Source organism: Penicillium odoratum (assembly GCF_028828045.1).
Source record: "Penicillium odoratum strain IBT 22623 chromosome Unknown utg000001l_segment0_segment0, whole genome shotgun sequence".
In the NCBI taxonomy this organism is placed as follows: domain Eukaryota; kingdom Fungi; phylum Ascomycota; class Eurotiomycetes; order Eurotiales; family Aspergillaceae; genus Penicillium; species Penicillium odoratum.
In genome coordinates this window covers 3,571,165-3,593,294 of record NW_026643143.1, presented here as the reverse complement: position 1 = coordinate 3,593,294, position 22,130 = coordinate 3,571,165, and the positions used below count along the sequence as shown (strand labels likewise).

General features: G+C 49.5%; 8 protein-coding genes across 8 annotated transcripts; 4 read left to right on the top strand and 4 right to left on the bottom strand.

Moving 5' to 3' along the window:
* Positions 1–235: 235 nt before the first annotated feature.
* On the top strand, positions 236–2,182 carry N7520_001364 (uncharacterized protein; the record flags this gene model as incomplete). The annotated part of the gene is made up of 2 exons (XM_057135299.1): positions 236–521; positions 573–2,182. The coding sequence occupies 2 exons, from the start codon at positions 236–238 to the stop codon at positions 2,180–2,182; spliced, it is 1,896 nt and encodes a 631-aa protein (XP_057001235.1).
* Positions 2,183–3,825: 1,643 nt separating this feature from the next.
* On the top strand, positions 3,826–5,926 carry N7520_001363 (uncharacterized protein; the record flags this gene model as incomplete). The annotated part of the gene is made up of 3 exons (XM_057135298.1): positions 3,826–3,874; positions 3,985–4,666; positions 4,726–5,926. The coding sequence occupies 3 exons, from the start codon at positions 3,826–3,828 to the stop codon at positions 5,924–5,926; spliced, it is 1,932 nt and encodes a 643-aa protein (XP_057001234.1).
* A 420-nt stretch (positions 5,927–6,346) lies between these two features.
* N7520_001362 (DUF895 domain membrane protein) lies at positions 6,347–7,986 on the bottom strand (the record flags this gene model as incomplete). Its single annotated transcript, XM_057135297.1, has 4 exons — positions 6,347–6,641; positions 6,697–7,328; positions 7,382–7,696; positions 7,753–7,986. The coding sequence occupies 4 exons, from the start codon at positions 7,984–7,986 to the stop codon at positions 6,347–6,349; spliced, it is 1,476 nt and encodes a 491-aa protein (XP_057001233.1).
* A 1,470-nt stretch (positions 7,987–9,456) lies between these two features.
* On the top strand, positions 9,457–13,842 carry N7520_001361 (uncharacterized protein; the record flags this gene model as incomplete). The annotated part of the gene is made up of 2 exons (XM_057135296.1): positions 9,457–13,241; positions 13,290–13,842. The coding sequence occupies 2 exons, from the start codon at positions 9,457–9,459 to the stop codon at positions 13,840–13,842; spliced, it is 4,338 nt and encodes a 1,445-aa protein (XP_057001232.1).
* A 452-nt stretch (positions 13,843–14,294) lies between these two features.
* On the bottom strand, positions 14,295–15,961 carry N7520_001360 (3-deoxy-7-phosphoheptulonate synthase class II; the record flags this gene model as incomplete). The annotated part of the gene is made up of 5 exons (XM_057135295.1): positions 14,295–15,322; positions 15,397–15,594; positions 15,646–15,709; positions 15,765–15,874; positions 15,940–15,961. The coding sequence occupies 5 exons, from the start codon at positions 15,959–15,961 to the stop codon at positions 14,295–14,297; spliced, it is 1,422 nt and encodes a 473-aa protein (XP_057001231.1).
* A 339-nt stretch (positions 15,962–16,300) lies between these two features.
* On the top strand, positions 16,301–16,775 carry N7520_001359 (huntingtin-interacting protein K; the record flags this gene model as incomplete). Its single annotated transcript, XM_057135294.1, has 2 exons — positions 16,301–16,609; positions 16,671–16,775. The coding sequence occupies 2 exons, from the start codon at positions 16,301–16,303 to the stop codon at positions 16,773–16,775; spliced, it is 414 nt and encodes a 137-aa protein (XP_057001230.1).
* A 392-nt stretch (positions 16,776–17,167) lies between these two features.
* Positions 17,168–19,105, bottom strand: N7520_001358 (putative MFS multidrug transporter; the record flags this gene model as incomplete). The annotated part of the gene is made up of 3 exons (XM_057135293.1): positions 17,168–18,085; positions 18,135–18,381; positions 18,432–19,105. The coding sequence occupies 3 exons, from the start codon at positions 19,103–19,105 to the stop codon at positions 17,168–17,170; spliced, it is 1,839 nt and encodes a 612-aa protein (XP_057001229.1).
* A 702-nt stretch (positions 19,106–19,807) lies between these two features.
* Positions 19,808–21,224, bottom strand: N7520_001357 (uncharacterized protein; the record flags this gene model as incomplete). The annotated part of the gene is made up of 4 exons (XM_057135292.1): positions 19,808–20,878; positions 20,953–20,981; positions 21,041–21,084; positions 21,136–21,224. 4 exons carry the CDS (start codon positions 21,222–21,224, stop codon positions 19,808–19,810), a joined length of 1,233 nt encoding a protein of 410 aa, XP_057001228.1.
* Positions 21,225–22,130: the final 906 nt, after the last annotated feature.

The window sequence follows — 22,130 nt, the reverse complement described above, 5'->3', positions numbered from 1 at the left end:
GCACCTCATGGTGTCAACAGATAGGAAAATTAAACATCTTGGCATGCGGAAGCCAATAGTAATGGATATTTGTCCTTGTATTCTCATTCGGTCTGGTCCGAGGCAGTAAGTACATGTATAAGGACGATCACCCCCCTGTTTGTGTTCCGTTTGCCCCTCAACTGTTGATCTTTTAACATATTCCCCTCACTGTTTCCTCTGTCCTGGGTGCTAGCATCTTCGTTCGTCCTGCATCATGGCGGATTTAGAGGTATCCCGTTCATCTGGCTCCATGGAGATCCACGAGGGTAGTCAGGAAAAGGCCGTCGCAAAAACTGAGGCCATCGACCCCCACAAGCCTGAGAAGAGCCTCGTCTCAGCGGCATACAACCTGCAAATTGGCGATGAAGACCCAACCTCGGAAGAACTGGATGGCCCAGATGCTCTACGACGTATCTCAGCCCCGATTCCTTGGGCTGTCTATACGGTCGCCTTTGTCGAGTTGTGCGAGCGATTCTCCTACTATGGAACTCAAATTTTGTGTATGTGAAGATCAATCATCCAATATAACTCTGATTCTAACAAGATGACAGACTCAAACTTCGTGAACCACGCACTTCCCCAGATCAACGGCCCTGCCGGCTCAAACCATTGGACTGGCGCAGGTGGTGGAACTTCTCAAGGTGTTTCTGGAGCTTTGGGAAAGGGTGTCCAGACTGCCAACGGTGTCAACACCTTTAATACTTTCTGGTGCTACTGTGTTCCACTGCTTAGTGCTTACATCGCCGATGAGTACTGGGGCCGATACAAGACCATCTGCTGGTCTATCGGTATTGCCATCATTGGCCACATCATTCTGGTCGTTTCTGCCGTTCCAACGGTAATCACAGACACAACGGCCTGCTTCGCTGTCTTCATGCTGGGTGTCATCATTATGGGTCTGGGTACTGGTGGTTTTAAGCCCAATATCTCGGCACTTGTTGTCGAACAGATCCCTGTGGTGAACCTCAAAGTGCGTGTTCTGCCATCAGGCGAGCGTGTCATTGTCGACCCCACAATCACTCAGAGCCGAATCTACCACTACTTCTATCTGTTCATCAACATTGGTGCTTTGATCGGTCAAATTGGAATGGCGTACGCAGAGAAATACGTTGGTTTCTGGTTGGCATTCTTGCTTCCCACCCTCATGTTCCTGACTACTCCTTTCGTGATGTGGTGGGGACGCAAGCGTTACCGCCAGTCTCCTCCCCAGGGCTCAGTCACCTCCAAAGCAGTGCAGACTCTCCTGTTCGCTCTCAAGGACCGCTGGCACTGGAACCCCGTGAAGTTCTGGAAACGCACCCACGACGGCACCCTCTGGGAATGCGCCAAGCCATCCAACATCCCACCACACCTGCGCCCTAAGTGGATGACCTTCGACGATGCCTGGGTCGACGAGGTGCGCCGTGGTTTCGCCGCCTGTGCCGTCTTCTGCTGGTACCCACTGTACTGGCTGGCATATGGCCAGCTGACCAACAACCTGACTGCGCAGGCCAGCACCATGACCCTACACGGCGTGCCCAACGACGTGGTCAACAATCTGGATCCCTTCGCCTTGATCATCTTCATCCCCATCTGTGATGCCTTCATCTATCCCGGTCTCCGGAAGATGGGCTTCAGATTCACAGCCATCAAGAAAATTTTCGTCGGTTTCATGCTCGCTGCGCTAGCCATGGTCTGGTCCGCAGTCGTCCAGTACTACATCTACAAGACCTCGCCTTGTGGCTACCAAGCCAACAACTGCTACACAGATGATGGCACTGTTCGCCCTGCTCCTCTGAATGTGTGGATTCAAACGGGCGCTTATGTTCTCATTGCCTTCTCCGAGATCTTTGCCTCAATTACCTCCCTCGAGTACGCTTACTCAAAAGCTCCTCGTGGCATGCGTTCCCTAATTCAGGCTATTTCGCTCTTCACCAATGCCATCTCCGCTGCTATCGCCGAGGCACTGAACCCACTCTCTGCCGATCCGCTCCTTATCTGGAACTACGGTATCTTCGCCGTGTTGGCCGCCTTTGGTGGTGTGGGACTCATGTGGTCGTTCTGGAGCCTGGACAAGGAGGAAGACGAGCTCAACAACTTACCCGAGGGTCGTGTTATTGCCGACGAGAAGGCTGCCATTGGTACTCTGGAGGCCGCAGAAATTGGTCCCGTGAAGGGCTGATAGCTGAACAGGATCTAGTACTAAGTTTGTTCCTTTTTCTTTTGATATTACTGTAGATGTGGCATGACTGTATGCTTTCATTTTATCACTACTTAATTGATTGATGGTCTCTGACACGTAATTTCAATAAAAGTAATATCCAAATTAGGTGATTGCCTCGCCCGCCACGTCTTGAGGGAATGTTGACAGAGATCCTGTAGCCCCACGACGATGTCGATCTTTCGGGCCGTTCAAGAGCGCCGTGGGGTCCCAATGGGTCCCAATCACGACGATCCTTATAACTCCTGATTTGGTATCGAATTGATCGTCGTATCATTTGTGATATTTCCTATTCTATCTACCTGGTTTCCACATTGAGAGTTAGAGCACTACAACTGTCCTTACGTACTTCTTGATGACTGAGGAAAGAAAACCAATATCAACGGACACAGATGATATCTACTATTACATATCTGTTATTTCTTCAAACAAAAACGAATAGAGCATTTCTCTTTGTATGCCTTCAGCCGCCTCATCTCTATATACACAAAAGACTCCATCTCTGCACGTGCTTTGTCTCAAGGCTGTACAATGCTGAATCTGAGTGGAAGCTGAAGCTAAAGTAGTAGGTGAAAAGACCACGCATCCCTGTTGAGGTCACACTATGGAACACTCAGAAGAGAACCTACGCAATATGTAGCAGAGGAGCAAAACAGATCACGGGGTGACAAGAGGCTATGGTCATACCAGGCTAGTCTGAATCGGGATGACAACAATTGTATTATTGATGCCTGAGATGTAAGGCGCCTACAATGTGAATTCAGTGGGACTACACCGTGGATCCCTGTACGGAGTATAAGCAGCTGGATGCCTAAACAATCGAAACGTATACCCGATCAGGCCCTAGTGCATCGCCCCGAATGCACTTTAATGTAGTTGCCTGGATGATGTACTCCGTACTCCGTACTCGGTTACGGATAAAGATATAGAATTTTCTCGGATAGTTCGGTGTGGCTCATTTCTTTTACCCCCACTTTATCCACTAAATCCTTCGGTTCATTTTGCTAGGGTCTCTGGTGGATCGACCTATCCGTTCTCCCTGGACGAATCAGAGATAGAACTACGAGAGATAAACTAGTTTGTATAAACCTGCGCCACAATTTAATGAATTATTTGGGTTTGTTCTCTCTGGATTTGCACAGCTTATGCCACATCGTGGCTTGGACACATTTTGCTAGTGTTGACTTCATTCAATGATGTTGGAGCCAATTGGCCCTTTGAAGCCTCTACAGCCTGTGGAACCCACAAATCCCACGGACTTCTCTTGCAACTTTCCACTTCAGCCTTGTCGGCCTAAAATGGAATTGAACCAAAAATGTCTATTCTCGGTAGATTCTCGGGGGCCGTAAATCGAGAGGGAAATGCAGAGTTCGATTCCGACCGGGATTGACATCACTAGTTCCACCAGTTCTCCACTATGCTCAGATGCCCCATTTCATGATTCGCTTAACAAGGCACTACTGCAATGGACATACCGCAATAGCTCCCAAATATTGGGGGCTCCGCTTGGTTGGCCTTCCGGCTTCCCCGGAGCATAAATAAATTCAAGCCCCTGGCTTTACCCCCTAGATCATTGCAACTTTTGAGGTTGTCAACGATTCACCATGAAAGTGTCTACATTAATCAGCTCTTTGGCGCTGGGTGCTCTGCCTGGTACGTATATCCAATCCACCTTTCCGCCTTTCCACCTTCCCGCGGTAGCATATCAGCTACAAAAATTCCACACGTCATACCCAGCAATTGCTAACCAAACGCGATCTTAGCCGTCAATGCTGCACCAAGCACAGACTTCGAACAAGAAAGTGCCGCTGTCGTAGCTGATCTTATTCGTCGCGCTCTCCCCAATGCTCCTAATGGATATACTCCGACCAATGTGAGCTGCCCGGCCAGTCGGCCGACTGTTCGCAGTGCCGCGAAGCTTTCTACCAATGAGACCTCTTGGCTCGAGGTCCGTCGCAACAAGACTATTACCCCTATGAAGAACTTTTTCGACCACGTCTCTGTTGGTGACTACGATGTCGGCGCATACATTGACAAGCACTCCTCGAATGTGTCGAACCTTCCCAATATCGCTATCGCGGCTTCTGGTGGTGGTTACCGTGCTATGTTGAACGGTGCTGGTGGTATCAAGGCGTTTGATAGCCGTGTGACTAACTCCACTGCCTCGGGTCACCTAGGTGGTTTGCTGCAGGCAGCTACTTATGTTGCTGGTCTGAGTGGTGGTAGTTGGTTGGTTGGTTCGATCTATATCAACAACTTCACGTCCATTGCGGACTTGCAGACTTACTCCAGTGGTGAGGTATGGCAGCTCGGAAATAATATTTTCGAGGGCCCGGATACTGGTGGTCTTCAGATTTTAGATACGGCGGATTACTTCAAGGATTTGGCGGAGGCTGTTGAGGACAAGAAGAATGCAGGTTACGATACCTCTCTTACCGATGTTTGGTATGTATCTCATTTCCAGATGAAGATAATTGTCGGAACAATGCTGATTTTTATCGCAGGGGCCGTGCTCTGGCTTTCCAGATGTTCAATGCCAGTAACGGAGGTTTAGACTACACTTGGTCGTCTATTGCGAAGACCCAAGCGTTCATCGATGGTGACTACCCAATGCCACTGGTTGTTGCCGACAGCCGTACCCCTGGCGAAATTATTGCTTCTTCCTACTCGACTGTGTTCGAATTCAACCCTTGGGAATTTGGTACTTTCGACCCAACCCTTTATGCATTCGCACCTCTTGAGTACATCGGTTCTCGGTTTGAGAATGGTTCTATCTCCAGCAACGAGACCTGTGTCCGTGGATACGACAACGCGGGCTTCATTATTGGAACTTCCTCCACCCTCTTCAATGAGGCCATCACCGAGCTGGGTAGTAACTCATCAAAGATCACCGAGTGGGCAGAGGACATCTTGAAGGACCTTTTCGCCAAGTTTGACAGCTCAGACGACGATATCGCTTCGTACGAGCCCAACCCATTCTACGGATGGAACGACGACTCCCTGGCCTTGGGAGATGCACTGGACATTACCGACGGTGGTGAGGATGGACAAAACATTCCTCTGCACCCGCTCATCCAGCCTGCTCGCGCTGTCGACGTCATTTTCGCTATTGACTCCTCCGCTGACACAGACTACTACTGGCCCAACGGAACCTCCCTCGTGGCCACCTACGAGCGCAGCCTGAACGTCTCAGGAATCGGCAACGGCACCGCTTTCCCCGCCATTCCCGACCAGAACACCTTTATCAACCTGGGCCTGAACACCCGCCCTACTTTCTTCGGCTGCAACAGCTCCAACATCACCGGCCCAGCCCCTATCGTTGTCTACCTCGCCAACACCCCTTACAGCTCTCAGTCCAACACCTCTACCTACCAGATGACTTACGAGGATTGGCAGCGTGACAACATCATTACCAACGGTTACGAGGTTGTCACCATGGGCAACGGTACCCTTGACGGTAACTTCACTGCCTGTGTTGGCTGTGCTATCCTGAGCCGCTCTTTCGAGCGCACAAACACCGATCTCCCTGAGATCTGTACCCAGTGCTTCACCGACTACTGCTGGAACGGAACCACCAATTCCACCACTCCTAACACATTCGAGCCGGTGGATCTTCTGTCATCTTCGGACGCTGGCATGTTTATGCCTACCGTGCTTTCAACTGTTGTCGCGGCCAGTGTGGCGGCCCTCTTCACCATGGTGTAGTTGGACTTGAAGCTTTAACTTTAAATCACCATTTTTCTATTGCTTCCATTTTTATCATGTGGATCTTGCGAATTCGCGCCATGAATTACGGGTTTTCGATGTACGAATATTTGAACCATAATCTGTGAGGCCTAGGTGCCTCGAGTGAGGTGCCAGGCTCTGTGCAGTGACATATACCCATAAACAAATTTCAAAAGATTTTTTCATGCCAGTGACGAGTACTTAAGTATCCTTTAACTTGAAAGTATACCTCATTTATCCAAAATAAGTGAATTCATAATGTATAACCCGTAGCTCTTCTATACTGCAGATACCAATCAGACATCAAACCACAACCTTATTACCCAGAGCCTCCTATATCCATACATTTATCATTCATCACTTCGTGTCCAATGCCAAATTATCTAAAAATGATTAAAATCAAGCCCCGACTTTTTCGGGATGATCCGCGGGCAAAACATCCGCAAGAGTCTCGTCAGTACCAGCGAGGTCCTCCTCCACATCAACATGATCCCGAATCTTCAAGAAGATAACAGGAGCAGCGACAACGAGCGACGCAGAGAGAAGGACCCAGTTACTGATGAATTCCTTCTTGTAGGAAAGCTTGCGCGAATCGAGATTGTTAACGACCGCAGCGCCGACGGACTGAATGCCCTTGTAGAATCCAACATAGTTCGCCGAACGGCGACCAGAGTTCGAAAGCGCACCCATGAGCCTGTCATTATATTAGTCGTAATTCATAGAATACACTGTGATATGCTAGTACTTACCAGTAGAGACTGGCCTGCCAAGCTGCATCATAAAACCCGTAAAAGATATACAAGAACATGGGACCGACATATCCGTGCGTCGTCCAATCCGTTGGTGTAAAGTCGGGGTTCAGCTTCGTATTCACAGACTCTCTGGTATAGGTCTTCTCATAGGCATACCCACCACCCCAGATCACCATGGTCAACACGAAAAGCACCGCCCAAGTTAGCTTTGCGCGAAGCGACCGCTTCACACGCTGGCTATCGAGGAGCACACCCCAAATAGCGGCAGCGATGATTTGAGCAAGGTAGTAGAGGAGATTGTTCAGTGCCTTTGTGCGCGTATCGAAATGTGCGCTGTTCATGCCGTTCTGTTGGTAGACGTAGAACCAATTGGAGGAGAAGAACATGGGGAATAAGAGGATGACGAAGGGCTCGAAGCGAAGGGTTTCCCAGAGTCCGATTAGCTCGGATTGCCAGCTTGGGTTCTTCATCAGAATGACGCGGGTGCCGTCTGGGCGGACGATGTCGTTTGCGTTACAGAGGCAGAGGGCTAGGAGAGCGCCGATAAACATGAGGACAATGAAGCCGATGTAGGTTCCTGGGGACACGGTGGAGTTTGTTTTGACGTTCATATTTTGGCCGAGGGGGATCTACCAATAGCTTAGATTAGAAACAATCATACTGAAGATATGGGTTCGCCTACCAAGCTACCAATCACGGCGCCCATGTTGAAGATGCCCCAGAACCAGGCGAAGTATGTTCCCTTTTTTTCCTCCGTTGGGTAGGAAATCATGATGGTTCCCTGTGCGGTCCAGAGAAGACCAGCACAGATACCGAGCCAGGCACCGGCGAAAATGTTGAATCCCTCCACATTGTGGTAGAGGGAGACTAGCAGACTAATTGCGTAGAGGCAGTATCCGGTACCTCCAAATGCGAGGGTCCATTTAACTCCGAGCCTGTTGATGAATGTGCCACCAAAGATACCGAAGACTGCAAAGGTACTATAAAGAGCGGTGTTCTAATTCCATTAGTGACTAGTCAGTAGTAGCTTGAGGTTATGATCACGCGACTCACCATGTTATCCGCCAAAGTCGCATCTGTCTTTCCACCACCACCCATTCCACCGAGCGCATTAAACATACCCGGGCACATAAAACACACGAATGCGACCATTACCAACTGAACTCTTGGCGATGCATACCACGGGATATTGAGACCAAATATCCGTCGATGTCTGTACATCCACCCCTGAGGCAGATCCGGGACCTCGGCGACAGTACTTTGATCATGATCATGCTCATCAGCCATGGCTTCAACGCCAATAGATTTATTTTCCGTAGTCATAGTGCTAGCCTCACAACTTCTCAAGTGAGAAAAAGGAAAAAGAAAGCGGGGGGGGGAAAGGAGCTTTAAAGAACTAGAACTTTACCAGATCCTGGACCTGGTGAACCAGCATCAATACTTTAGCCAATCAGAATGTGTAAATTGACCGACGGAAAGGCTAATCTTACGGTCCGGCAAGAGTAGCTGATAAGCCGTAAGCTCAGCCCAAATGCTAATTGGCGATCATTGGTCGCCTGATTTATTCCAAGTGGAAAGCCCTGGGGCCGTTCTCCACTCGGCACATGGGAAGCTCCATCTCAGATGGACTGGTGGTAGATGGGCGTTTCAGGGATGTAACTTCATGGTGCGAGTGGGGTCGTGCGCACTCACATGGCTTAGAAGTGCGGGGGTGAAACCGGGGGAGTTGATTAACCATTCAATTGAGGGTGAAACCTGATGTAACATTGGACATTGACAAAGCCGTATACAAGTCATATTCTGATATTTGATGGTCAGGTTGTATGTACATTCAAATGTTGGTATCATTTGAAGTGGCCAGTAAGCGCTAAACGGTCAGAACTGATAAGGGGGACTCCCGATGTTACACCCTCGATAATGTTGAGAATACCCTTCTTTCCCGCTTATCTATGCGGGTCATCCTCTAGTGTTACAGTGCTTACTGGGTGGCACCAGCTGCTACCTAATTAGGTAGGTACCTGTTATCGCTCTATCACTACCTTTCGGAGTATTTATAGTCTACGGGTGACGGCAGTGATCTTCCCTGAATCTTGAGGCCTCCCAAATCTCATCTGCAACTGATCTTGAAATGTGATCATCTGTTGGGTTTTTTTTGTTCCATCCTATTCTTATCTATGCTGTCTGAGTTGCCCTGGAATAGACATTCCTGTCAAAAGGATCCTTGAGACTTCCAAAAATTCTTGAAAACATCCACCTGTGCATTTGGATGTCGTGGTAGTACACGGGCGTGTGTTCGGAAACATATATAGCCAGGTCAAGGAGACCAGCGCTGGGTTCAATATTGACACGAATCCCTTTTAGATTAGATACTTGTAAAAACAAACGAGAAGGAGAAAGCCAGTTCATATGTAGATAGCTTAACATGCACTCTCAATATTTGAATGTATTCAATTATTGATTATAGACTCCCAATGTCAACATTGAAGGGTTGTTTATTGCAGAATATAGTTATTGATCCCTTGTTGTCGATCATCAGGTGACCCGTTACCATGGAAACCACGCGAGTTCACCAAGCTTCAACCAAACACGCTCCACCGTATATTTTGCATTGCAGCTTAATGCATTCCGCACTTTACCCGCCACCCGTGACTACTTGAGACAGAACCCGCCATGCGCGCAGGTTGGTACCGACAACATTAACCGACCATAGACAGCCTTGACGCGCGACACGAATTTCGAAAGAATAACATCGCCAAAATGGCACGCGCGGCCGTTCTCCCACCGTCCCCCGCCAAACGGGGAGCTCGGGCAGCGCCTCGAACGACATTGAACAAAACGGCCAAAGCAAAAACTGCAGAAGTCAGGAAACGAGCCCCCGTCAAAGCGACCGCGCCGCAATATGACTCGGACGACACAGATGATGAGCTAGGAATGATGATGAAGGAGCCAGCGCAGGTCGCTCGCCCGCAAGGTAGACCTGCACGCTCTGCGACTGGAGCCACTGCTGCATCCAGAGGAAGGAACGTGACACCGGCTGCTTCCGAACAACCTCATGCCCAAGCGACAAGCAATGTCGAGCCGAAGAAACGCGTTGGAAGACCGAAGAAAACCCAGGTAGATCCCCCCGCCAAGGTTGAGAGCGCTCCCAAGCCGCGGGGCCGACCAAAGGCGGCCACAACCAAGGCCACTACAACGACGCGTAAGACGACCCGAGCAGTGGCCGAGGCTCAGGCGTCCGTTGAGGACACAGGCACCAAGAACATTCTCATTGCGACCAATTCAACAACCATGCGTTCCAACCTACTGCGTGGCCCTGCAAAGAAGAAGACCGTCACTTTTGAAGATGTATCGGATTCTGAGGAGGATGTCGAAGAGCCAGCAGCGCCCGTAGGACGCAAGAAGGCTTCTGCAAAGGGGGCTGCGGGCAAGGCTGGTCTGAGAGCTACACCGATGCGCAAAGCCATAGCAACTGGCCGTGGGCGCAAGCCTGCAGCCAAGAAGAATGCCACAAAACCGCTGTCACCTAAGAAGGATAAACAGGTGGCCAAGTCGCTTTCGGCTTATGCCAGCTCTGATGGCGAAGAGGATGAATTGAGCGCAGTCAAGGACAATATCAAGAGTCCCGTCAAGCTGATCATTCATTCCCCTGTCAAGCATGCATCGGAACCCGCCAACCTGAGCTCCCCTGTGCGCAAAATCAATTTCACCCCTAAGAAAGCTTCAAGTCTCATCGACGAGAATGGTGAACCAAAGCTCCCTACACCAAAACACGGATCATCAACAACTGGTTTAAGCTCACCAGTCCGAAAAATCAACTTCACTCCCAACCGCAGTCAACACACCGTCACAGACAATGACCACCTGGCGCTTCCGCCTGGAAAGGCTATGGAATTCAGCGATTCAGTTTTCATGTCCAGCCCTGCTCGACGACCAGAGCAGTCGTCACCATTCCGATTCTCATTCAGAAACACACCGAACCGCGGTTCTCTGTTCCGTGATGATTCGGACACTGCCCCTACTTTTGACCTATCCCATGGCGCATCCTCACCTCTGAAGATGTCCGCACGAAAGGGCCTCTTCCGTGATGTATCAGACACTGCGCCAGCCTTTGATCTCTCTCACAGACCACCCTCCCCTCTGAGGATGTCCCCACGAAAGGCTCATTTGGGTGCCTCTTTTTCCCAATTGCCAAGCAAGACCACGACTCCGTCGTTTCCTGCTCGCTCCTCTTTCATCCAAAGCCCTGCTAAAAGAATTCCCTCCCCTTTCAAAGGCTCTATTTTCTCTGCTGAATCCTCCGTGAACGAGTCGACCACACCATCTGGCGATAGCACCGTCAGAGCGCCTCTCTTTAGCTCAACCAACAAGCGCCTGTCTTCCTACCAAGAAGAAGAAGAGCCGGTTGTAGACGAGGATCTTGAGATGGTGGAGGAGGTTGCTCGTGATATCTTTGGCATTGAGTTGCAATCTTCAAGCAGAACTCCAACGCAGTCTCCCTCACCTCAACAAGTTCTTGATACCGAGAAAATACCTGAACCACAAGTAGAAGAAGCTGAGGATGTCGAGTCTGTGATAAGTGACGCGGAGGAGGTGGATATTGACGAGAAGATCGAAGAGCTGCAGGAGGAAATTCGTCGCGAGCCAGATGACTTCGGAACCATATGCTTCAACACCATGGAAGACCTGCAGGAGTCCTTTAGGAATCTTCCCACAGAGGATATCACTGAGCCTAATGCCTATTCTGATATCGACTCGGTCCATGAGGACGAGAGCGACGGGGACGATGAATTGGCAGACGATTTTGTGGAACAATCTTTTGAACCCATCCTTGAGCTAGCTCCTTCACCTGCAAATGAAGTTGAGTATTCGGTTCGTGGTAACTCCTCGGAGTCACCACTTGATTTGGCTATCTTCCAGGACTCTGCCCTCCAACAGCCTGAATCCCCGACACCCGTTCGAAACTACGAAGTTGAGAGCATTGAAGATGATTATGAAGAAAACGATGTTGAAGAATCTGGCAGCGTTGTACACAGCACATATGAGGAACAAGAAGCTGAAAGCGAAGAGGATGAAGTAGTTGATGATGAGCCCACTGCTATACCATCTGAAGCGACTCTTGCAGTCCCCCCACCTCAATCACCGTACGAAATGAGGAACCGCGAAGAAAGCCCACTTTCCAGGATGGGATCGGCTACTCCGCGGGCATCGACTCCAGCACGCCAGGCTACTCCTTTGTCTCTGCTGGAAAGTGCCACTTCTCGCACCCCATTTTTCGAGATCAACAACACCCATGAGCGTATGGATATAGTGAACAGCCCCATGGAAACAACCCAATCGGAAATTCCTACTCCCGCTCCACTGAGCTTCTCTGGTTCGCCGAGTGTTCGAAGGCGACGATCTGGCTTCAACGTTAACCTGGGCTTCACGCCACTAGCAAGCAAGCTCGGCCGCTGGGAAACCAATACTCCATCCCAGGAGAGACCAGCACGTCCACGTCGCCGAGGTGTGTTTTCTCTTGTTGGCCCGTTGGAACGATCTGCCCAGCCCCACATTCCGGACGAAGGCGATATTCCATACCCTGATCTCTCGCGTCGCTCTCTTGCAACTACGCCGCGTCTTTTCTCGGAGCTGCCTCTACGAGACTATAACGAAGATAGTTTCTTGACATCTGGACCTCACTCGCCTGAAAAGTCTTCTTCCGCTCAGGAAGACGATGAAATGATTAATTCACCCAGTAGAAGTGATATTTTCGAAGACCTTGAGCCCATCATCCCTGAGCATCTTCGCCCTCGTGAGAGCCTGCCCAATAAGTCAATTGATGATCACAAACAAAACTTTTCGGAAGAGGACAAAGAAAATCTGCCAGCCCCTTCCCTCCTGCCAGCCACCCCGATGAAAGCGGTTCCCGAGCACCTTCGCACCTTCCACACGGTGTCTAAGGTGCCTTTGAAAGGAGAGGGAGAGGCTTCTCCTTTGAAAATTCCTCGCAAGCGCGGTCTTTCACTCTCTAACACATCCCCCTCCCGATCCTCGTCACGGATTCGAAACTCCATCTTCCCCCCTCGCAAAAACAGCGCCCCCGACCTTTCCCCTAGAAAGGAGATCCAGGTCCCCCGAAGCCCCAGTCCGAAACGTCGTTGCAGCGAAGCTCGGCGATCTAGCGCAAGAGTTTCATCTATGGCTCCGCCAAGAAGTCCTTCCGTCGTGAGCAGTCCCGGCCAGACTCCTCGTCGGAAAGCAAGCCCCAAAAAGCAAGCCCTTCGTGGCGCAGTGGTGTACGTCGATGTTCATACTACTGAAGGTGAAGATGCCTCTGGTATCTTCATTGAGCTTTTGCAACAGATGGGTGCCCGTTGCTTTAAGTCGTGGTCTTGGAACCCCAGGACTAGCATGTCCCCTGTTGATGGAGTAGACCCCAGCCACTCGGTGGCCAAGGTTGGCATCACTCATGTGGTCTATAAGGATGGTGGTCTTCGAACTTTGGAGAAGGTCAAGCAAGCCGCCGGCCTGGTGAAGTGCGTGGGCGTTGGTTGGGTTCTTGAGTAAGTTGCTGTCCGAGCTGTGCATTTTCATTTACTAAACCTTTCTAGCTGCGAGCGAGAAGGCAAATGGGTCGACGAGACCCCCTACGCCATCGACCGGTCCATTATCCCCCGAGGTGGTGCTAAACGTCGCAAGAGCATGGAGCCCCGTGCGTTGAGCAACGTCAACGGCACGCTTGTTCGAGTCGCCGAGCCTTCAACACCCTCTGCTAGCGGACGTCGCTGCGGTGCCGACCGTGGTGCCATCGAAGGCTTCCGCAAGATAACACCCCCAACTCCCGTCGTTGAACCATCTACGCCCACTCAACAGTCTTACCGCTCCCACGTCCCACAAACACCGGGCTACAACTTCTCCAACCTGGATGCCATTGGCATGTCTCCAGCCACCCCATACTTCCTCTCCAACCGCACCAAACTGGTCCAGCAATCGTGTCCACCAAAGCAGAGTGGCCGTGGCTTGTTCCCAGAGAGCAAGCCGGCACTGAGTTTCGAAGAAGAAGACGACCAGGATGCTAGACGTCAGCAACGCGCTCGTATGGAGGCGGCGCGGCGCAAGAGTCTTTTCCACAAACCTGCTGTTGCAAGCCCGCTTGCACGATGATATTTTTCACGAACATTGTAAATACATTTTGTCTCCACTGTACATATGGGGCATTTCTTGACGGGCGTTTTCTTTTCATCTCTTGGTTGATTGCGATAATGAAATTGGTGTACTAGGCTTGAGGAATTGCTATTTTGTTCACTCTAAATCTCTCTTGTACACCCTACTTCCTACTTGGGATTAGTTTTTCAAGTACGTGATATCAGTGTTCTATTATCTGCTTGGTTTTGCCTTGGTCTTAATAAAGAGATACATGATTATTAGTGTGTAACACAGAAAAGAGCTTAGAGTCCTTGTAAAGAGAATAAGGCTCGGAGGTATTAGGGGAGTTATGAGGGAGAGACTTGGCAAGTGACTTCGAGTCTTCATAAGCAAATAGTGAAGAATCCAAAATGGCATTTTCACAGACCCGAGATACCTGCTGACCCAGGTCGTGCACTACAATGAACTTTTTAATCTTCTTCCTCCTCCCGATAGAAGCCTGCGACAAGGAAGGCGAGCTCAAGAGCCTGCTTCTCATTCAAACGCGGATCGCAAAACGTGGTGTATCGCTCACTTAGCCCATCCTCCGTCAACCCAGCCGCACCACCAACACACTCCGTAACAGCCTCTCCAGTTAATTCAAGATGCATACCACCAAGGAATGACCCAGACGCACGATGAATCTCCAAGGCCTGCCGTAGCTCCGCTAGAATGTCAGTAAAATGTCTAGTCTTGACACCTGACGGCGTGCTCTGCGTATTCCCATGCATGGGATCACATTGCCAGACGGGTACATGGCCCGAAGCCTGCACAGCAGCAATATGACCAGGTAGGAACTTGGAAATCTTATCCGCACCATACCGCGAGATCAGGGTGACCTTCCCGATTTCCCGAGTTGGGTTCACGACGTCCAGGAGCTGGACTAGGTCGTCTGCTGCCATGCTGGGCCCGATCTTGATGCCAATAGGATTGGCGATTCCGCGGAAGAATTCCACATGAGCTCCGTCCAGCTGGCGGGTTCGGTCACCTATCCACAAGAAATGGGCAGAGGTTGCGTAGAAGTTAGAAGTTGGCTGGTGGGTGGTTGTGCCGGTGTGTTTTCGGTCAGTGGGGTTGCGGAGGAGTCTTGTGAGTGTCTGCTCGTATTCTAGAGATAGACCTTCGTGGCTGGTGAAAATGTCTGCTGTCTCGACGCCACGGTCTTTGTCGATGCCGACTGTACGCATGAATCTAAGTGCATCCTTGACGGCGCTCACAGTCTTGCTGTATTGCTCTTTTATAGAGGGGGTGATGACGTGACCGAGACCCCAGTCCAATGGGGAGTGCAGGTCTGCTAGGCCTGACGAGAGAGAGGCGCGTAGGTAGTTAAGTGTTGCAGCAGAGTGGAAGTATGCGGAGACCAATCGAGATGGGTCGGGTTGTCGGGACGCGACATTTGCATCGAAGCCATTGATATTGTCACCCCGAAAGGAGGGCATCTCCACTCCATTGACCATTTCTGTAGGGCTTGAGCGTGGCCTAAGAATGATGAGTTTTTAGTTTTAATAAACAATGGTGATGTAGATGACGAACTTAGCAAATTGGCCAGCAATTCGAGCAATACGAATGACGGGTTTGTTTGCTCCTGTGCCAATATTAGAATCTTGCTGGAGAGGGTTTTCGCAGAGTCGTCAATACCCCAGATAAGGACCAAACTCATTTGTAACAGCAGCTTGACTTTAGCTTCGATCATTTCCTGGTTGCAGTAGTCAAACAGCTCCGCACAGTCGCCTGCATACTTCGATTAGATATGCACATAGCCTGGAAGGGTTGGAAACATACCTCCCTGCAAGACAAATGCTTTTCCCAAAGCGACATTTTTCAAGCTAGTCTTGAGATTATTGATCTTGATCTTTGTTAGCATTCAAATTGTTGATAAATGAATTCGGACATCTGCACACCTCCTGCGTGGTAACTAGCGGTGGTAACTTCTGCAATTTCTCAAGCGCGTCCTTGACGCCCTTTATATCTTCATACACCACATCTTGCTTGATGGGCTTAGTAGTCCAAGCTGGAATTGATCAGCAAACAACCTCAATTTGACGCACAATACACCCATCAAGATTAGTCACGTACAGCTGGGGTTCCAATCCGCCATAATGCCGGTGTGGCCGATAACCCCACTTAAACAGGGTGGGACAGGGTCAATAAGCCAAGCAAGCAGCAATGTCAAGAAGTATCGGATAGCGCTCAGACCAATTAGTTTAGAGAGAAGATTCAAGATATCAACAACTGAAAAGCAACAAAGAAAAGAAAATGCGACCACAAATACCTAAAGTTTTCAACAAAAGCGCTTATTCTCGGATGCTCGGTGAGTCAAGTTGATACCTGATTAAAAAGGCAACAAATTATGTCATTCGTTATCGTCTCTTATCAGTGAGCTTTGTCTACCACAACATTGCACTTCAAGCTCACGGTAGCTCCACAATCATCTACGATGTCCGACCCTATTCCATCTGCAAGTGCAGATCACGAAGGTCTGGATAACTCACATCCAGCCAACGCCGATGACCGCAGCGCAGCCGCCGCTCTCTCCTCCCTCCACTCCAATGAAATCGGCGCCACAGCAAGCCCCACAAGGGGTCCATCCAGTGCGGACCAAGAAGCTCTAGGTAGGGCTATGAGTCGACTTGAGATCGCTTCAGGACACGGAGCGGGAGAAAAGCATCCGGGCACGGCCCTGAATAATGGAGTGGAAGTGAAGAAGAAGGTGGTCAAGATCTCGGCGGCGGATGTCACGTTTCTGGTATGTGTACGGACGGACATTGGTATTTGTGTAGGCGGGACTAATAAGTTTCTTTTGATAGGTCAATCAGTTGGAACTGTCAAAAAATAAGGCAACAGATCTGCTAAGAGCTAGTGATGGGGATGTTACACTTGCCTTGAGAGCTTTTCTTGCACCCTCGTTTTAGGAACCCGGATGAATGTTGTTTAAATGGGGAACAACAGGATGGAATCTGCATTGCTTACTGTCTTAAGCTAATGATATATGAATAAATGATTAGTTGATGATTTGAAATGAATTCAAGGATTATAAATCCTGCGATGGAGGGCTTTCAAATGGCATAGCTCAATTTCAAATACACAGAGAAACGACTTGGAGTAAATAAGAATGGCTGTGAGTGTAAGGTGCTGCTTTGTCAAGCATTCGAGTGGTTTTAATATGGGTAGTTGAGAAGACCAGCTATCTCATTTGTATCGTCAAATATCACATGTCCAACTTAGGAAATTGAGCCCGGCAAGAGATCAAAATGTAAACATGAAGAGTATGGCAATAGCTTTTCTTAATTTGTCCAGGATAAAATCATCGCTCCTCTTCCTCTGCCTCGTCCACTGGAGGCTTGGGCCGTTCAATTCCCTTGCCTTCATATATGGTCCATAGCACCATATATCCAATCAAAGCCTCCACAGCCAAAGCCCACCAAACAGCTCCAACCATGTTGTGCATAAGTCCCAGGCCAAGACCCCATCCACCAAAGAGCGGGCCCAAGGTACGAGCGGCACTGGAGATACTTTGCGCGACACCATGTACTGTCCCCAGAACAGTGGAGTCGGTCACGCAATTGTTGACAAGAATGATCGCAGCGGGTAACACGAACGTGCGAGAAATGACTTGTAAAGACACCACAAAAGTAAAAGATGGCCAGACAATGTAGGGGACGCGAGGAAGAATAACAAGGAAAGGCATCAATAAATAAGCCAAGGGAGAGAGGGGAAGGAAGGCACGGAACGATGTGAGTGTTCCCAGTTTTCCTTGAATGCGAGGATATAGGAATATCTGTAAGGGAAGACCGATGAAGCCGATGATTGCGGTGGCGAGACCCACCCGGGCAGATGGCAGACCTAGTCCTCCACTGAAGTGAAAGAAGCCCGTTCGGGAGTCCTCCGGGGCACGGGGAGTAGGCAGGAACACAAATGTCATGGAGTTGAATGCACTTGTATGGAATGCGAGTAGGAAATGAGTCAGGAGAGTGAGGAGGACATTGCGAGAGAAGATTTGCCGGAACCCTGCCCGTTTGCGCGGAGCCGGCAGTCGCGGGTTGCGGGTACGGACTGGACTTGATGGCGCTGACATCTCCCTGTTTTCATCCATATACATGGTAGCATCGTGCCCGGAGCGGGTAAGCGGGCTGTAGTGTAAGGGGCGCCGAGTGAACGCGCGGACTATTCTCTTTCCAAGTACGCGGCCCCAGTCTTTGCGGTGACGTGTGATTTCATGGGACTATTCTTTATTAGCAGGTGCCACATAGAATGCTTGGTAAATCACATACCTCATCCAAACCAAAGAAAATCGCAAGGGAGGACATGAATATGAAACAAGCACTCAGTAGATTAGGCAGTGCATAAGGCCAGTGCTTCATCCACCATACGCCGTTCTCACCCCCGAACAAAGATCCAGGACCAAAGAGCCAAGGCAGACTCTTGACAGGGTCTGCCAATGTTCCTCCTAATACGGGGCCTATGATAACCCCAATATTGAAGCACATGGGGAGAAGGAGAAACGCCCGTGATTGGTACCTGATCGGCATATTAGCGTGGACATCATCAGATACAGGTAGTAAACATACTTTTTCTCGGCGATAATCTCAGAGATCATCGTGCGCATAACGCCCTGGTTGCTGTTCAGCATACCACCCAGTGTACGGAATATTATCGCAGTGGTAAATGTCCTGGAAAAGCCGAATCCAAGCGCCGAGATACAAGTACCAAACAGACCGATCAAGAGAACTTTCTTACGGCCCATCCACTCTGCATCGGCCAGCCGACCCCACCAAACCGCAGTAAGGAACTGAGCAGCGGTGAAGCTACCTTGTAGCATACCAGCCTGCGCTGAGATGGTCGAGTCTGGTAACGATGGATCAAACGACTTGAGCTGGTAGAACATGTATGCCTGCAACGAGGTCTGAGTGAGCGGCTCAGAAAGCCGTGCCATAGTCAAGATAGCCAGTTGGCCTTTCTTTGGCAGCGAGCTCCATGTCACCGGTTTTTCTTCCGCTATCTCCTGCTCTGGCTCAGGGAGGGTGACATGGTCTGCGTTGCTTTCATCGATAGACGGAAAGCGACGATGTTCTGTGTGGATCGGGGGTGGAAGGCGTCGAATACTATTTTCATTGTTCAGAGCCGTCGTCTCGTCATCGGAATTGCTATCGCTATCGCTAAGTATATCTGCTGTTGGGAGTTCAATGACGTCTGCATGGTCGGGGTCGGATTGGCCCGTGGGCTCGGGTGGAGGATGCCCCATCAGCCAAGACCTGGGGGAGGGGAGGCACGCGAGCTGGTGTAACGGGCTAAAACGGGGAGTTTGTAGATCATACAGGGACCTTCAAGATGGTATCCCCCGGAATAATAAGCTTTATATGTCAAATATGTCTGGTTAAGACGTGGGGTTAAAATGAAAAGAAAACGAAAATTGCGTACTCGGACATATTTCCCCGAAGTCGGATATAATGCCGACTTAACCGTGGGATGCCAAACCCATCCCTCAGGGTTCCATGCACCGTATTTGCACCATATTTTGGACTTTTGCAGCCTGGAAACTCATGTAGAGTTGAACTTTTAACCGACAGAGAAATTAAAATGAGGGATGCCTGGAGAAGAAAAAATATCTGAAGTTTGAAGATTGAACTAGTTGATGTGGATTATCTCCACTTTGATCTGTGGTTTGTCATCCTAAACGGGGTTAACAACAGGGTCTACTTATATCACATAAAAGTGGAGACAAACAAACGCTTGTTTAGCGTAGCGGTTAGCACGCAGACTTCCCATTTGTGAGTTCAGTCTGAATCTCGGGTTCAAATTCAGGCACTTGCATAGATTTTTGTACCCCAGAGGCATTTTAAAATGGCTACAGGGCCGTACGCCTCTGGGCATACGGGAATAAACGGGCCAAATAGACAACCAGAAGTGATAAAAGTTGATCTAAAAGTTCACAGTGCACGAATCATCAATTGGCTCTGGTCCTTTTGCTTTTCTTTGACAGCTTGGACCACGCGCTTTCATATATGGTCATTGACTCGGGGCTTGTCGGACTCGGGTCCTCCAGATCCTCAAAATAATTATCATTATTATTCCACTGTTCCAGTGGGTGGGCTTCCACTCGATGCAAACCTTCCATGAAATCGTCAGATGTGTGGGCAATGGCCTCCTGGCTGGATCGATGCGTGTCAACCTGTCGTGGAGTTTGATCGCTCATGTCTGGTTTCTTGAAAGCTGGACGAATGAAGTTCAGGGCTCGGGGAAGGGTGAAAGAAGAACGGCAGGCAGACTGCGAGTAGTCGCTACTATTCTTGCTCTGGTTTATGGGGGCTTGTCCTCTCTGGCCTCGGTTGCTGTTGTAGGAGAATGCCGTCAGACCGAAGAGCTTTCTCAGTAACGGCCACCAGCACATGAGGTTTGCGACGTAGATAGCGGTGCTAGCTTCACGAATATACCAGATTTGATAGGTCGTGGTAAGAGGGGATGCGAAGTTGAAGTATTTGTTGAGAATGGCGGCAATGATAGTAAACAGGCCTAGGCTCATCACGCCGAGGAGGAGAACTTTGCGGTGTTTCTTGAGTTGGGCTCGGATAAGAAGGGGAATCGGGATGACGAGCATCACTGCATCCGAGGAAATGTTGAATACAGCCTGAGTAATCGAGTAATGTTGATAAGTGGCGCATTGCATGTTCTGTACTGGCATGGCCCAATACTGGGAGAAAGGCCGACAGTAGACAGCATAGTAGCAGACCATGATAACCACGAAGCCCAGAGCTACATAGATTGACAGGATCTTGATGTAAAGATTAGAACGCAGACTTTGAGTAAGCCGCCAGTAGAAGATCAACATGCATGTCTTGACTCCCCATGTTGAGAAAAGCATGCACTGCTCCACCCCGATGACAATCTTGCTCCCGTAGATTCGATCACGGACTTCCTGTGGGTCTGACAATACTTTATCATAATCTTTCGGGTCCATTAGGTTGGTTGCATAGCGCGAAGATATTTGAATCAAGACCAGCAGAGTGGTGTATATCATCTATAAGTTGATGACCAGTCAGTCAGTTCGGCGATTCTCTCCAAGCCGAAAATCCTTCTGCGATCAGTACTCACAAATGTTGCTGTCATGACATAATCATCCCCTATATAGCAATTTTTCGTTAGTATCTACCTCTATGCTCCCATGATCTTTTGTTCGTACAGAATAATCGCTTGATTGATCCATTTGCAATGGTCCGCGAAATCCTGGGCTCGATTAGTATAGCTCCTCCCATCGCGGCTCGTTATAAGACATACATTCTCCCCCCATATATGACAATGCCTATACTCCAGAATACGACAGCCTCAACATAAAGCTGATGTGGAGTGGGTGATATGTTCCCCATCTTTGGGAGGGAGCGAGAGTCGCTCCTTGAAAAGGCACCTCAAGACCTCGGTGACGAAAGGCTCAGTCTGCCATTTGCGAATAGACTCAAATTTTGCAGGTAGCTAGAAGTTTGAGATCACTTTCAAGAGTATTTAGAAAAGAATGATCAGTTCCAAGGTTCTTCGACCAGATATGCGAGAGGCACTGCGCGAGCGGATGTGGTACGGAACACCGCTGCAGTTGGTGAGCGATATTAAGCTCAAGTGCATCTGATATTTGGCACAGCGCCAGCCGAGGACAGAGCTGCAGCGTCATGCATCTCGGGCTGCAATATGTCATGGCTGGTGATAGGGATAGGGTGACAAGCAAGGAGAAATGCTGATCACGCAAGGGGGGCGTATCGAACCAGATCTTTGGCAGTTCGCAATGGAATGCAGATCAGTCTTGGATGATCAGCTTCCCGAGGTCGGTTCGCAGACTTTGCCTTCAAATCCCTCATTTGAACTCCTTGTTACCAAGCATGGAAGTCTCACTGCCTGATGCGACAATAAAATATGGGAGGCACCCTTAGATGGTTGCATAATATAACAAAAAGGCTCTGGCTCATTGAACTTTCATTTCTCTAGTACAATACTCCTGGGGATATGGATGCCTAATGATGATAGCATGATGACAGGTCAAATTCCACAGTGGATGCGCAAAAGATAAGTTGTGGTGTTTGATTGGATTCTTATCTATCTGCAAGGTGATTCTAGGGAAACAAAATAGCTTTGTCAGATAATCCCCTGTCACAAGGATCTACGGGTTAAGTAAAATTGGGTTTGACGCGGCATCCGGAGAAACATTATCAATAAGCTTAATATCGGAGACTTATTACTTCACATCCAACAAGGCGAAGCATATGTGTTCAATCTGAGCGTCCGGC